This window comes from Salvelinus namaycush, chromosome 5 (assembly GCF_016432855.1).
Source record: "Salvelinus namaycush isolate Seneca chromosome 5, SaNama_1.0, whole genome shotgun sequence".
Taxonomy (NCBI): domain Eukaryota; kingdom Metazoa; phylum Chordata; class Actinopteri; order Salmoniformes; family Salmonidae; genus Salvelinus; species Salvelinus namaycush.
Genome location: NC_052311.1, coordinates 59,787,563 through 59,803,766, shown reverse-complemented (window position 1 = coordinate 59,803,766; position 16,204 = coordinate 59,787,563). Strand labels below are relative to the sequence as shown.

Genomic DNA, 16,204 nt, shown 5'->3' with positions numbered 1-16,204 from the left:
TGCCAGGGTAATAGGCTTTGAAAAAGCTTTTCATTCTCACGCAACCACAGAGCAGACAATTTCCCTAAGGTGTCTATTACAGGAGGAAAAACCTGTAAACCGCCCTCAGGCATCAGTCAGGCATGAGTTCCTCTGACTCGGATCCAGATTGTTTTCCCGGATTCAAACAATAACAAATAGGAGCAACACAGACAAACCCGCTATTTGTTGCGAGAAGTTGTGAAACAGGTTCATGACACAAAACATAACTGAGAGAAACAGAATCTTAAAATGAACAATGAAACAATGAAAGAAAGGAAAGTGGTCAGGGTTTATCAATTCAAAAAGTAGGGCCAATCACATGAGGTTTGAGGTTGACTGAAAATGTAACTAAAGGAATAGAAACTTAACAACTCATTTGCAGAGTAAATGAAAGTAAAAACAGGAGTGTGACAAACTAATATCACCAACCAAATGTAAATCATTTACATATTAGCTTCAGTTCAAGGGCAAAGTGTTGTATGCATTTGTGTTACTTGGTTTCCTGTCCCATTTCTTTGTCCACTCATCACGATGCAATACTGTGCATATTTGGTGCCAGACACCCCAATGACATTGTTGCAATCATAGGAAAAACATTGTATCAGTCTGTTAAATTCTGTTCTATTGGACAAATTAAATTTACATTTTAGTCATTTAGCTGACACTTATACAGAGTGACTTACAGGAACAACTAGGGTTAAGTGTTTAAATTCACTTAACGTTTTGTCCAGAAAAATAACATTATTGTTATTTGATTACATGGGTGGTCAGATTTCCTGAGTCCTCATACCATCTCTGGGAGAAATATTATTAGAATATTCTAAACCTCAATGATCCTTGTTGGATCAAGAACAGAAGGGAAAACTCAATTTATTGTGAAACTGCAGAAATCTTCCCCCATTAGAGAAGACATGTTTGTGTCAGAACAGATACATTTGAGACAAGTTCAAGACTTTTAGCTATAAGTCTTGAGAACAGGGAGACCACACCTTTAGTGTAAAACCAGCACCCGTTAGTCAGCAGGGATTGAATCATGTACCAATACAAGAAGTCAGTGTGAGCGATAGGCACACCCTGCTGCAAACAATTAATTATATGAATAGAGAAAGGTCCTTAATGTTTGGGAGGAGCACATTGTACCAGGTGCAGGTCAAATTGAAGCACTTGGGAGCAGAATATGCCATGTGCAGACTTTCTTATTATAAAGATAAATAAACGGGCATCACACATTGGTACTCCTGAAACAGGGCTTGGTTTAGGCTAGCTGAAGTGGAGGGAGAGGATTAAGATTGTCAAGTGCATCTTCTCATGGAATAGCTCCCAATCAGAACATGGAACAACAAAATACAGATGTGCCCTAACAGGTAGTTAATCATAACAACAACAGTGGATTGGATTTATATAACACCTTTCCACCAGGTGCTTGAAGCACTTTGGTCATCTGTTGGTAGAGCATGGTGCTTGCAACGCCAGGATAATGGGTTTGATTAAATAAATATTTGACATTTATGTATGCATGCATGACTGTTAGTCGCTTTGAATAACAGCGTCTTCTAAATGACATATTATATACACTGAGTGTACAAAACATTAGGAACACCTGCTCTTTCCATGAAAGATATGGTGAAAGATATGATCCCTTATTGATGTCACTTGTTAAATACACTTCAATCAGTCTAGATGAAGTGGAGGAGACAGGTTAAAGAAGGATTTTTGGGATCGGTGAGTCCCCCGCGGGACGGTTGAGCTAACAGAAATGCAATGGTTCACTGGATCAGTCTAAAACTGCACATACACTGCTGCCATCTAGTGGCCAAAATCGAAATTGCTCCTGGGCTGGAAGAATACATTATGGCCTTTCTGTTTCCTTTCAAATGGTATCAAGAGTATGCATATCCTTGCTTCAGGTCCTGAGCTACAGGCAGTTAGATTTGGATATGTCATTTTAGGTGAGAATTGAAAAAAAGGGGCGGATCCTTAAGAGGTTTAAGCCTTGAGACAATTGAGACATGGATTATGTATATGTATCATTCAAAGGGTGAATGGGCAAGACAAAAGATTTAAGTGCCCTTTGAACGGGGTATGGTATTAGGTGCAAGGTGCACCAGTTTGAGTGTTTGAAGAACTGCAATCCACCCAAAGGACATCCAGCCAACTTGACACAACTGTGGGACGCATTGGAGTCAACATGGGCCAGCATTCCTGTGGAACGCTTTTGACACCTTGTAGACTTCATTCCCCGACAACTTGAGGCAGTTTTGATGGAAAAAGGGGGCACAACTCACTATTAGGAAGGTGTTCTTAATGTTTTGTGCAATATTAGGAAGGTGATCTTAATGTTTTGTACACTCAGTGTATATTGCATTATATGAGAGGGGGATGTGGAGCTCATCACACACCAGCTACTACAGTGGAGAGATTACTATTTTGTGTCTAACAAACCTGAGTCAGATACAGATGTTAAAGGATGCATGATTTATTTTTCTGTGTCTTAAATATATTTCCACACAATGAGGTTGAAACAATACTGTGAAAATGTTTCGTTTTTTTGTGTAAGAGCTGTTTGAAAAGATCCCACCTGCTTTGGTGGGATTGAGTTTTGGCCTGCCTGGTGACATCACCAGGTGGTAACTTAGTTAATAGACCAATAAGAAAGAAATGTATCTTTGTTAAGAAGCTATTTTCTACTCTGGACGGTTCTGACATAGAATATGTGGACAACTATAAATACCTAGGTGTCTGGCTAGACTGTAAACTCTCCTTCCAGACTCATATTAAGCGTCTCCAATCCAAAATTAAATCTAGAATCGGCTTCCTATTTCGCAACAAAGCCTCCTTCACTCATGCTGCCAAACATACCCTCGTAAAACTGACTATCCTGCCGATCCTTGACTTCGGCGATATCATTTACAAAATAGCCTCCAACACTCTACTCAGCAAATTGGATGCAGTCTATCACAGTGCCATCCGTTTTGTCACCAAAGCCCCATATACTACCCACCATTGCGACCTGCATGCTCTCGTTGGCTGGTCCTCGCTACATATTCTTCGCCAAACCTACTGGCTCCAGGTCATCTATAAGTCTTTGCTAGGTAAAGCTCCGCCTTATCTCAGCTCACTGGTCACCATAGCAACACCCACCCGTAGCACACGCTCCAGCAGGTATATTTCACTGGTCATCCCCAAAGCCAACACCTCCTTTGGCCGCCTTTCTTTCCAGTTCTCTGCTGCCAATTACTGGAACGAATTGCAAAAATCACTGAAGTTGGGGACTCATATCTCCCTCACTAACTTCAAGCATCGACTGTCAGAGCAGCTTACCGATCGCTGCAGCTGTACACAGCCGATCTGTAAATAGCCCATCCAACCAACTACCTACCTCATCCCCATATTTGTTTTTTTGCTGCTCTTTTGCACACCAGTATTTTTACTTGCACATCCTCATCTGCACTTCTATCACGCCAGTGTAAATTGTTAAGTTGTAATTACTTCGCCACTATGGCCTATTTATTGCACTACCTCCTTGCTTCATTTGCACACTGTATACAGATTTTCTATTGTGTTATTGACTGTACGTTTGTTTATCCCATGTGTAACTCTGTTGTTTTTTGCCGCACTGCTTTGCTTTACCTTGGCCATGTCGCAGTTGTAAATGAGAACTTGTTCTCAACTGGCCTACCTGGTTAAATAAAGGTTATTTATTTTTTTTATTTTTTTTAAACCATTTTAATTGAAAACAATCCAGAAATTATTTGATATTGAGAGAAAACGGCTGCATTGGACATTTAAATACTTTGAAATATCAATTTACATTTGTTTCAATGTCCCGGTTGGTCTGTTGGACATATTTCCTTGTGCAGTCGTCACTAGACTTGCCACTGTGTTTCCTGTCTGGATGATGAACAGCTGTCAGCCTCTAGGCACAAGACAAACACCCTATAGGGGGCTTGGTGTCCATACATGGGCTTATTCATGCTCAGGGAGATGGGTATGCAGACCACAATCACAAACAGTTACAAGAACCAGATGTAGGTTGGCATAGACGGGCAGACCAAAAACCAGTGCGAGAGATACTGTAAACAGCATGTCTGACGCATGGAGACAAAGGAAGTGGCTATGATTGGGTCAATATGAGGCAGAAATGTTGAGAACTTACTTGTTGTGAGTAACTGAAGAGGAGTTATTTGGAGGTACACAAAATAATAACACACACCTGGCCACCAGACAAAGACAAGATGTCAGCACTCAAAGTAGGCAAAAGAGAACGTATACACTGTAGCGGGAGAGGAAATTGTGGGTGCGTACACCAAAAGCAGTGATTATGGGGATACCATTTTGAGAATAAAACTGGCAGTAAATTAGGAAACTAGTGCCTCATTAGGAAGCCCCTCATTTCATGTTGCTTTGCTTGCTGCTACTCTTGCATTCTCAACAGCCTTCCTGACTTCCTCCATAAGATTGACATTCAGGAATTGTTTTGGGATGTATCCAGCCCTGATAATTTCCTTCTCAAACCCATTCTTTGGCTTTCTGGTACAGTATCATCTAAAAATATGTAATTAAACACAGATGCTCATTTTGTCACAGCTACTATGGCTGAGGTTAGAGAAACTAAACTGTGTCTGGATAGCAGGTATATACTGTATTTTATATCATGAGTCTTCTCATTGAGGCAGAACTGAGCTATTTTGGCAACATGGGCCAGCTGCACAGTCAAAATTGGCTATATTGTAAAAATTCATGAAAACCAAAATGTGCTTTTTGGTCTTAATTTAAGATTAGGGTTAGGCATTAGAGTTCGTAGTGTGGTCAGGGTTAAAGTTAGGGTGCCAGCAAGTGACCACTATGCAGAGCTGCCTCCAGAACAAGATTCATGACAAAAAACGCTAACCTGTGTTGGGATGGATCAGCAACTCCGCAGTTGCTTCACACTGGCCTGTAAGACAGAGTGAAAACAGTGAAAGTATGCACTGAAAAACCCATTCTAAAGCATGCATCCTGTTTGTGGCCAGGCACTTCCCCGCTAGCACATTTGGTTCCTTGGAAGTTGTGGGAATGTACGTTTTTTGTTTCCAATTGGTTCTGGGAATGAAGCCTTATGTTTCCTGACCGTTCAAAGTTTTTGAAATGTTCTGAGAACGGATGTAAAAATGTTGCCTTTTCTACAACAATATTACTGCACTGTCGGAACTAGAAGAACAAGCATTTCGCTACACTCGCATTAACATCTGCTAACCATGTGTATGTGACCAATAAAATTTGATTCGATTTTGGTATAGCATCCGACCACAAGGTGCTACAGAGGGTAGTGCGTATGCCCAGTACATCACTGGGGCCAAGCTTCCTGCCATCCAGGACCTATATACTAGACGGTGTCAGAGGAAGACCCAAAGAATAGTCAAAGACTCCAGTCACCCAAGTCATAGACTGTTCTCTCTGCTGTCGCACGGCAAGCGGTACCGGAGCGCCACGTCTAGGTTCAAAAGGCTCCTTAACAGCTTCTACCCCCAAGCCATAAGACTGCTGAACAATGCACCCCCCCTTTGTTTTTATGCTGCTGCTACTCACTGTTTATTATCTATGCATAGTCACTTTACCGCTACCTACATGTTCTTTTATTGTGTTATTTTATAGTGAAAAAATTACTTTAGTTTATTTAGTAAATATTTTCTTGACTCTATTTCTTGAACTGCATTGTTGGTTAAGGGCTTGTAAGTAAGCATTTCAAGGTAAGATATACACCTGTTGTATAAAACATGTGATTTGATTTAGTCTAAGCAGGGCCTGAAACTAAAGTAACCCCCATGGAGGCGACCTGGGCCAAGCTGGATGACTCCTGCCAGTACTCTGCTTGATTCTTTTGAAAATACTTTCATTAATCTTTGAATTTCGAATGTGGTTCTTACCTGCATACATGGGTTAAGGGGGGAGAGATGACATGAGTCATCCAGCTTTGCCCATGGCAAATATCAATTAGGGTTAAAGTGCTGCTATAGTGTTGAGGGGCCCATGGGATCTATGTTGCCTTGACGAAAAGTCCCCAGACATGATCCGTGTGGTGTGGCTCGCCAAGTAGCTATGGTCCCGCTCTGAGCAGCTCTGTATTTCTTGACAAAGCCATACTGGTTTGCCGTTTTGCAGGCCATCCTCCTCATTGCTCATCAGGTCAACATTAACTCCTGTCCAAATGTCTCTCTCAGAGACTGTGTATCAAGAAGCAAATAACTAAGAAAACAGTAGAACACAGTAAACAAATCCATTAGTCTCATGCCATGCATAGTCATACAATTCAAGTCTGTGTTCTGTCAAAATGTCTTCTATTGTAAATAACTTGCTTGTTGGTCTTAATTTAGTAGTAGTTAGTAGTCAAATCAAATGTTATTTGTCACGTGCGCCGAATACAACAGGTGTAGACCTTACCATGAAATGCTTACTTACAAGCCCTTAACCAACAATGCATTTTTAAGAAAAATAAGAGTTAAGAAAATATTTACTAAATAAACTAAGGTTAAAAAAAAGTTAAACAATAAAAATAACGAGGCTATATATACAGTGGGCACCTGTACCGAGTCAATGTGCGGGGTTACAGGTTAGTCGAGGTAATATGTACATGTAGTTAGGCATTAGGGTTAGTAGTGTGGTGAGGGTTAAAGTTAGGGTGCCAGCAAGTGACCACTATGCAGAGCTGTCTCCAGAACAAGATTCATGATATGAATCAACAATATCGCAGTCGCTTCACACTGGCCTGTATGACAGAGTGAAAGCCTGTGCTGAGAAACCCATTCCAAAGCATGCATCATGTTTGCAGCATGGCACTTAGTACTGCAAAAAAGCCAAAATACAAAGTATTATATTTGGGGCAAAGCCAACACAAAACTTAATTGAGTAACCCTCAAAATTTCTCCACTCATTTTCATGCAATTTTTTTTATTGAGAAATACTGCACCAAACAGTGAGTATGTTAGTGTACAACCAAAGATTTTAAGATCAAGAATGGTTTATACTACTTCTATCAACATGTCTGTATACAGTTATCACAGAGACATCATGAACATTCTATTGTCGTCCAACATCAAACTTGTCGTTGTAATTAAAGTATAATTACAAAATCGACAGGCTGCATGACATCAGCAGCCTGTGGGTCTAAAATAGAATAACTGGTGCAATTTAACACGAATAAACCCATCCGTTTAAAAATGAATTCAGTATGTGTCAATCTAGCAAACCAGGCAACAAAAAGCAACTTTATAAACAATGTTTTGGTTAGTTTCTAGCTTGTTAGAAGGTGTAAACGGTACAGTGAAATGGTTACTTGCATAGTGGAGTCTTTTGTTTAGACATGTAGCTAGCTAGCTAAACAATTAACCATAATGCCAACTCATAACTTTACTACCCTTCATGAATCTATAGGTAGCTAAAGCTAACCAACTAGCTAGGTTCAATGTTAGTTAGCTAGCATTAAGCTATAACTAGCAATGCAAATGACTTTGAGATACGAATAACATTACTACACAGATCATGCACATAACGTTAGCTAGTAAGCCAGCCAGCTAATGATAGCTAGCTAGCTAACGGTACTCTTTAATTTGCAATGAAAACAACTTTCTGACAAAATTAGAAATGTATAATATCTGAAAATGTAGCTAGTTAGACTCTCTTACCCGTATACATGGATGAACACTTCTCCCTCTCTGTCACAGATGCCATGGTTGCCCTTAGTTTGAAGATGTAATCCAGACAGGTGTTTTATACAACAGCCTTCTGTGTTCTCTTTTGCTTTAGACCAATCTGAACTCATATCTTGGCATGTCCAGCCCATCCATTATCTCAGCCAATCATTGCTAGTGGGAAGGTTCCTGTCTTTTCCCGTGGCTAAACCAACTACGCTCGTAATTTATCTTGTATATACAGATGGCATACATGTTTGTTCTTAAGGCACATGAAATGTTCCAGAAGGCATTTCTGCCAAAAAATGCATTTTTATGAAAAAAATAAAAATGAACTTCAAATGCCTCTCCTGTGAAGTAGTGATGTGCGACATACACCTAGTTTTCTGAAACAATTTACATTAATGACAGATTTCTTGAGTTATGTTAGATTAATTCTGACTACGGCGTTTCAAAATGGACAAACAGTACTATTGCCACTTTTTGCAGAGAAATGTATCCATGCTTTTGTCACTTCTAGGTTAGACTACTGCAATGCTCTACTTTCCGGCTACCCGGATAAAGCACTAAATAGACTTCAGTTAGTGCTAAACACGGCAGCTAGAATCTTGACTAGAACCAAAAAATGTGATCATATTACTCGAGTGCTAGCCTCTCTACACTGGCTTCCTGTCAAGGCAAGGGCTGATTTCAAGGTTTTACTGCTAACCTACAAAGCATTACATGGGCTTGCAACTACTTGTCTTTCCGATTTGGTCCTGCCGTACATACCTACACGTATGCTACGGTCTCCACTGGGATTCTCTGCCTCAAACCCTATTACAGGGGCTGAGTCACTGGCTTACTGGTACTCTTCCATGCCTTCCCTAGGAGGGGTGCGTCACTTGAGTGGGTTGAGTCAGTGACGTGATATTCCTGTCTGGGTTGGCGACCCCCTTGGGGAAAAGCCAACTGACATTTACTCCTGAGGTGCTGACCTGTTGCACCCTCTACAACCACTGTGTGTCACGTTCCTGACCTGTTTTCTGTTGTTTTGTATGTGTTTAGTTGGTCAGGACGTGAGCTGGGTGGGAATTCTATGTTGTGTGTCTAGTTTGTCTGTTTCTATGTCAGCCTAGTGTGGGTTCTCAATCAGAGACAGATGGTAGTCGTTGTCTCTGATTGAGACTCATATATAGGAGGCTTGTTTTGTGTTGGGATTTTGTGGGTGTTTGTTTCCTGTCTCTGTGTTTGTGTTCTGCACCAGATAGGACTGTCTCGATTTTCACATTTGTTGTTTTTGTATTGTTGTAAGTGTTTCACCGTTTATGTTCAATTAAACATGTTGAACACTAACCGCGCTGCATTTTGGTCCTCTCCTTCATCTCAGGAAGAAAGTCGTTACAGAAACACCCACCAAACCCGGACCAAGCAGCGTAGCAACGGGGAGCAGCAGCGGCCCAGTACACAGGACTACTGGACACAGGAGGAATGGTCTTGGGAGATCATGGACGGAAAAGGACCCTGGGGAAGGGTTGGAGAGAATCGCCGCTCTCGGGAGAAGGAGGCAGCCACAGCCCAGGAGCGGTGGATTGAGGAGGCAGCACGTAAGAGAGGCTGGAAGCCCGAGAGGCTCACCCAAAAATTTCTTGGGGGGAGGCTAAAGGGGAGTGTGGCGAAGCCGGGTTGGATACCTGAGCCAACTCCCCGGGCTTACCGTGGAGTGAGAGGGCGTCGTACTGGTCAGACACCGTGTTATGCGGTAAAGCGCACGGTGTCCCCAGTACGCGTGCTTAGCCCAGTGCGGGCTATTCCACCTTGCCGCACTGGGAGGGCTAGGTTGGGCATCGAGCTGGATGTCATGAAGCCGGCCCAACGTATCTGGCCTCCAGTACGTCTCCTCGGGCCGGCGTACATGGCACCAGCCTTACAGGTGGTGTCCCCGGTTCGCCTGCATAGCCCAGTGCGGGTTGTTCCACCTCGCCGCACTGGCAGGGCTACGGGGACCATTCAACCTGGTAAGGTTGGAGAGGCTCGGTGCTCAAGAGCGCGTGTCCTCCTTCACGGTCCGGTATATCCGGCGCCACCTTCCCGCCCCAGCCCAGTACCACCAGTGCCTACACCACGCACCAGGCTTCCAGTGCATCGCCAGAGCCCTGTTCCTCCTCCCCGCACTCGCCCTGAGGTGCGTGCCCTCAGCCCGGTACCTCCAGTTCCGGCACCACGCATCAGGCCTATAGTGCGTCTCAGCCGGCCAGAGTCTGCCGTCTGCCCAGCGGTGCCTGAACTGCCCGTCTGCCCAGCGGCGCCTGAACTGCCCGTCTGCCCAACGCCGTCTGAACCGTCCGTCTGCCCAGCGCCGTCTGAGCCATCCGTCTGCCCAGCGCCGTCTGAGCCATCCGTCTGCCCAGCGCCGTCTGAGCCATCCGTCTGCCCAGCGCCGTCTGAGCCATCCGTCTGCCCAGCGCCGTCTGAGCCATCCGTCTGCCCAGCGCCGTCTGAGCCATCCGTCTGCCCAGCGCCGTCTGAGCCATCCGTCTGCCCAGCGCCGTCTGAGCCATCGTCTGCCCAGCGCCATCTGAGTCATCCGTCTGCCACGAGCCATTAGAGCCGCCCGTCTATCCCGAGCCATTAGAGCCGTCCGTCAGTCAGGAGCCGCTAGAGCCGTCCGTCAGTCAGGAGCCGCCAGAGACGCCAGCCAGTCAGGAGCCGCCAGAGACGCCAGCCAGTCAGGAGCCGCCAGAGACGCCAGCCAGTCAGGAGCCGCCAGAGACGCCAGCCAGTCAGGAGCCGCCAGAGACGCCAGCCAGTCAGGAGCCGCCAGAGACGCCAGCCAGTCAGGAGCCGCCAGAGACGCCAGCCAGTCAGGAGCCGCCAGAGACGCCAGCCAGTCAGGAGCCGCCAGAGACGCCAGCCAGTCAGGAGCTGCCAGAGCTGCCCTACAGTCATGAGCTGCCCTACAGTCATGAGCTGCCCTCCAGTCATGAGCTGCCCTCCAGTCATGAGCTGCCCTCCAGTCATGAGCTGCCACTCAGTCATGAGCTGCCACTCAGTCCGGAGCTGCCACTCAGTCCGGAGCTGCCACTCAGTCCGGAGCTGCCACTCAGTCCGGAGCTGCCACTCAGTCCGGAGCTACCTCTCTGTCCTGGGCTACCTCTCTGTCCTGGGCTACCTCTCTGTCCTGAGCTACCTCTTTGTCCTGAACTACCTCTCTGTCCTGAGTTGTCTCCTCTATTGTAGAGGGGAGTTGGTGAAGGTTCCTGGACCATGGTCGGGGGCGAGGGTCGCCACTCAAGGGACGCTAAGGAGGTGGACAAAGACAATGGTGGAGTGGTGCCCTCGTCCACCGCCGGAGCCGCCACCGCGGACAGATGCCCACCCAGACCCTCCCCTTGAGTTTTAGGGGTGCGCCCGGAGTTCGCACCTTGAGGGGGGGTTCTGTCACGTTCCTGACCTGTTTTCTGTTGTTTTGTATGTGTTTAGTTGGTCAGGACGTGAGCTGGGTGGGAATTCTATGTTGTGTGTCTAGTTTGTCTGTTTCTATGTCAGCCTAGTGTGGGTTCTCAATCAGAGACAGATGGTAGTCGTTGTCTCTGATTGAGACTCATATATAGGAGGCTTGTTTTGTGTTGGGATTTTGTGGGTGTTTGTTTCCTGTCTCTGTGTTTGTGTTCTGCACCAGATAGGACTGTCTCGATTTTCACATTTGTTGTTTTTGTATTGTTGTAAGTGTTTCACCGTTTATGTTCAATTAAACATGTTGAACACTAACCGCGCTGCATTTTGGTCCTCTCCTTCATCTCAGGAAGAAAGTCGTTACACTGTGATTACTATTATTTGACCATGCTGGTCATTTATGAACATTTGAACATCTTGGCCATGTTCTGTTATAATCTCCACCCAGCACAGCCAGAAGAGGACTGGCCACCCCTCATAGACGGGTTCCTCTCTAGGTTTCTTCCTAGATTCTGGCCTTTCTAGGGAGTTTTTCCTAGCCACCGTGCTTCTACACCTGCATTGCTTGCTGTTTGGGGATTTAGGCTGGGTTTCTGTACAGCACTTTGTAACATCAGCTGATGTAAGAAGGGCTTTATAAATACATTTGATTGATTGATTGATTTTTCTTTTTTCAAGTGAAGGTCTTGGAGTATGCAAGCACACTCATTTTGTTCACCTACCCGACTTTGGCTAGCCGCCAGACGATCTGAAGCATGCTGATGCCTTTAGGCCTGATCCAGTCTGCTTGAGACCTGACACTGGGAGATACTTTCTCCTTTTAGCAGGACTATAACACAAAACACAAGTCCAAAACCACACTTTCTTATTGAAAGAAAACTGTTTCTTACCCAGACAAGACAGTGGAAACTCCTGAGTCACCTATACCGCCTTTGTGACTATAATTTAACTTGTTTTATTTTCTGTTATTAAATCAGTATTTTCTCATTGCCAAAGACAAAAGACAGATTTAACAACAGTAAACACAACAACATAAATAAAAAGGAATAAAATCATATTCACAATGGGGCTGACATATTTTTGACTGCAATGATCTGCAAACAACTTGATTGACTTTGAAAAATTGTGAAAGATGTGTGCAAAGTTGGTGGAGGCCTATCCAAAAATAAAATTATATTTTTTTACATGTATTTTTTTATTTTGAAATTGTGAATGTTTTTACAGAACATTGAGCAGTGAAAAACAGTAAAAAGGGAATGCATTTTAATTCCAGGCTGGAAAAACACAGAAAACTAAATGTGAAAATTCAAGAAATTGCCACATTCTACAAATGGTATGTTTCGCAACAGAACACTGTATTCAAAGCTCAAGTATTGAACACATTGGATTTCGAGCTCTGAGTGTGGATGCTTCTCGACAAACATACCACACCTCTAAATGATAACAGATAAATGCTGTAACTCGACACACACTAAATCATTTCACCTCCTTCAGCTCCAAGTCAAAATGTACCTTATTGTACCTATCCTCGTGAGCTTGCTACTCCCCAAAGGTAAGAAACAATTTAGGCTATAGCCTACGGTTAAATTGCATTTTAATTATCATTTATTTTAAATGTCTATATATATATATATATATATATATATAGACCATATCTTTTTTAAATTACTTATTACTGCTTTGAAGATCAAGTTCAGCAATTATTATACGTTTTTGTAATTTCAGTTTAGCCTATAGCAAACAGTTTAGAACTATAATGAAGATGCAATACATCTAACTTCAACAGCATTGATCAATTTACCGAACGACAAATGCATTTCAGCCAATGAACAAAGTGTCCACATTTTAGTCTATTATATCCCTGATAATTTATGAACGGAATTTCAAGTAATGGGATGCTGTAACTTTTCACCTTCTCAGCATATTCACTCAAGTGCTTTGAGTGCACACCGGGAGAATCGGGAGCATGCACGGATAAGGAGACTGACTGTCCAACCCAATGTGGAAACACGCGGATTACATCCTATATGGGTAAATTAAAGGCAGGTTAATTTAGCTCACAAGTTTTAGCCTGACGACAAAACAAACATTTAGTAGTTTTTTTACCTGTATTTTTTTTGCTTGTCTCGACCTCTTCTTTCTTTTTCCAGGTGGTACAAAAGTATCCGATGTGAACATGAAGTCTTGCTCGGTGCCTGCACAGTGTCTCACTGCATCGGTGAATTTCGGAATGACGCGCACTATGATCGCCAGCACATGCTGCAATACAGACCTCTGCAACTCCCAAAGCGTCCCTGGTAACTATCTCAATTAGAATGTATTGTCTGGTAGCGTCAATAAATGCTAATATTAAAACATTCGATTTGATACCATGTTGAAAGGAGTTGAAATGAATTGTTTTAATTGATAGTTCTATGAGGAAAGTTTGAGTTTATGAATTAGACTTGAACTCAATTCTTAAATTGGCATGTCTACCTAAAAATGAAATACAACCAAACGATTATTTAGCGAAATGATTTAACAGCTGCCAAGTGTTTTCAACAGAGGAATAATTGAATTAGGCTGTTATAAGGAATAGAATGAAGCTATTTTGGTTTGTGGTTAGCTGGGAGTGAAAAGTGGAATCACCTATCCTGTAGAATCTACTGAAACCACCCCAAATGGCAAGAAGTGCTTCACCTGTACCGGAACGGACTGCACGAGCGCTCTGAGCTGTGTGGGAGACGAGGACCGCTGTATCTCAACAATAGGTAGTGTGTGTCAGATTAATGGCGCGCCGTTATCCGCACATTCTTTACATTCCTAAAGCCTCTTCCTTTAGTCTCTGACTGATCTCATAGACTAGACATAACATAGTAAACGTAATTCCGGGACACCCATAATTTGGATAATATGTTATGTTTGGTATAATTACATCAGATAGAATGTTACTTAAGGCAAACACGTAAGGAGGGTGGATGGGTGGGCATATAATGCGAACATCTAGCAACCCAAAGGGTGCATGTTTGTATCTCATCACTTACAACTTTAGCATTTTAGCTAGTTAGCAACTACTTAGCATGTTAACTAACCTTTCCCCTAATCCTTTTAGATAACCTTTGCCCTAACTCTTAACCCTAACCCCTAGTGCTTTAAGATAAGATTAGCCAACTAGCCACATAGGTAATGATAGCAACAACAAATTGGAATTTGTAACATATCATATGTTTAGTAAATTCGTAACATATTGCATATTTTGAAAATTCATAACATATTGTACGAATTGCAATTTGTAACGTATTGTACGAATTGCAATTTGTAACATATTATACAAAATGGATGAGGGACATCCACAAATTAATTCATACTATATGAAAGGTAACATTTCATACTAACTTGAGTTCTCAGATTTACGTACAGAATAATACAAAATGAGTCTGCTCATCTCAAATGTATGATAATAGGCCTACTCTGATGAGGAGTGCTTGATATTCTGTGTGATTATATAGTCTTGGTCTCTGATAGCATGCAGTTACCCTGAGCAAGTAAAAACTTCATGTACAGTATTTTAATTGAATGTTTAGTGCACTGAAAGTTTCCCGCTTAAACACTTAACTCCAAGTGGTTAAGTTAAGGGTTAAGGTTTGGGAAAGGCTTAAAAAAAACTACTGAGTGCCTAGCACTGGAATTGAACACACGACCCTCAGAGCCAGAGCCTGCAGCTTAAACACCCCATCCCCAACGACAACATCCTAGCAAGCCTACTAGATGGTAATAGGCACTCACTTTGCCCCTAGTGGACGGTATAGCTTCATATTTCGCAGGTCCAAATGTAATCTGGTACCTACAGAATCGGCACCCCCTGGTGTATTCCATAACGGAATGGGCTGAAAGTTTTATCCAATGTGCACTTATCAGGAGTTGACTGGCCTTTGAAGCATTGAGTCTTGAGAATATCAGTAATATTGTCTTATGTGTGCTGCTAGTGAACGTGGGTGGCGAGAAGATGACAATGAAGGGATGTGCCTCCAAGAGCATCTGTGTGGGAGACATGTCAGGAGCACTGGGGCCCACCATGGGCATTGAAATGAAGTGCTGCGAGGGAAACCTATGTAACAACGCCCAGAGCATCGGACTGAGCCTCCTGCTCCTGCTGACATCCATGGTCTCTGTGGCCCTGTTCCACTGAGAGACACCTTGCCTTCACCTCCTTACCTCCCCTCCCCTCCTTTCCCCTCCCCTTTCCTCTTCTGGACATTGCCTCGTTCTATTTATTAGTTCCATCGTAACAGGAGCCTCCCTGTCATTGTCCACACCCCCCATCTCCCCAGTCTACCCTATCTACCGGTTGTGTGTATTAATAATGGATTTTATTGAATAGCCCCTTTCGTTAGACGCTCCCTTGGGGCTTCACATTGTGTAGGATTAACTCAACCCCTCCACCCCCACTAGTGTAATGCTGCAGCCACCTGTGGAATGCACTATAGCCATTTCATTTTAGGGACAGCTCTCGTAAAAAAAACACACCCACAACCCACACCCATCCCATAACCCCTACACACACCCACACCCATCCACTTCTCTCTTCAAGGCCCTGTGAGTCAGTGAGGCATGGATGTTTGGCAAGGCATCTGCCAATCTAAGCAAGTGTTGTACATTGCTTCAAATCATTGGCATTGTTAGCTTTCACATTATTTTAACATTCTGTACAACATAAAGGCTATTGAATCCCATTTTTAACATGGCAGAAATATACTTGAAATTAAATGTCACTGGATGTGTAAAGTGTTAATGTATTTCCAATGCCTAATTGATGAACAAGATGAATTCTGTAAATTAAAGCATATTAATTACTGAATAGATGAGCTGACTATTCTCACAACCTCCTTCCCCCTCCAATAAGGCAATGAATAAATACATTTGAAAAAATCCACAATATTCATTTCAAGATTTAGTTGAGGTTTAGGGTTTAGTGAATGGTTTGTCCCAAATACAATGCTTTAAGTTTTTGAAATATTTAGTAGTTATCAGGTTTCAGGTAAGACCCAAGTGCAGACTGTGTTGAAGTAACAATGTTTATTGTAACAACCGGGGCACGCCAA

The 16,204-nt window shown here is 43.2% G+C and overlaps 1 protein-coding gene across 1 annotated transcript; it reads left to right on the top strand.

Annotated features, from left to right (window-relative positions):
- The first annotated feature begins 12,613 nt into the window (after positions 1-12,613).
- Positions 12,614-16,001, top strand: LOC120048574 (urokinase plasminogen activator surface receptor-like). The gene is made up of 5 exons (XM_038994662.1): positions 12,614-12,675; positions 13,044-13,154; positions 13,274-13,420; positions 13,763-13,873; positions 15,089-16,001. Exons 1-5 carry the CDS (start codon positions 12,630-12,632, stop codon positions 15,289-15,291), a joined length of 618 nt encoding a protein of 205 aa, XP_038850590.1. The 5' UTR covers positions 12,614-12,629; the 3' UTR covers positions 15,292-16,001.
- The last annotated feature ends 203 nt before the right edge of the window (positions 16,002-16,204 follow it).

Coding starts and splice junctions, on each gene's coding strand:
- LOC120048574 (XM_038994662.1), top strand. CDS start 12,630: ATGTACCTTATTGTACCTATCCTCGTGAGCTTGCTACTCCCCAAAG. Junction 13,421..13,762: donor CAACTCCCAAAGCGTCCCTG/GTAACTATCTCA, acceptor CCTATCCTGTAG/AATCTACTGAAACCACCCCA. Junction 13,874..15,088: donor CCGCTGTATCTCAACAATAG/GTAGTGTGTGTC, acceptor GTGTGCTGCTAG/TGAACGTGGGTGGCGAGAAG.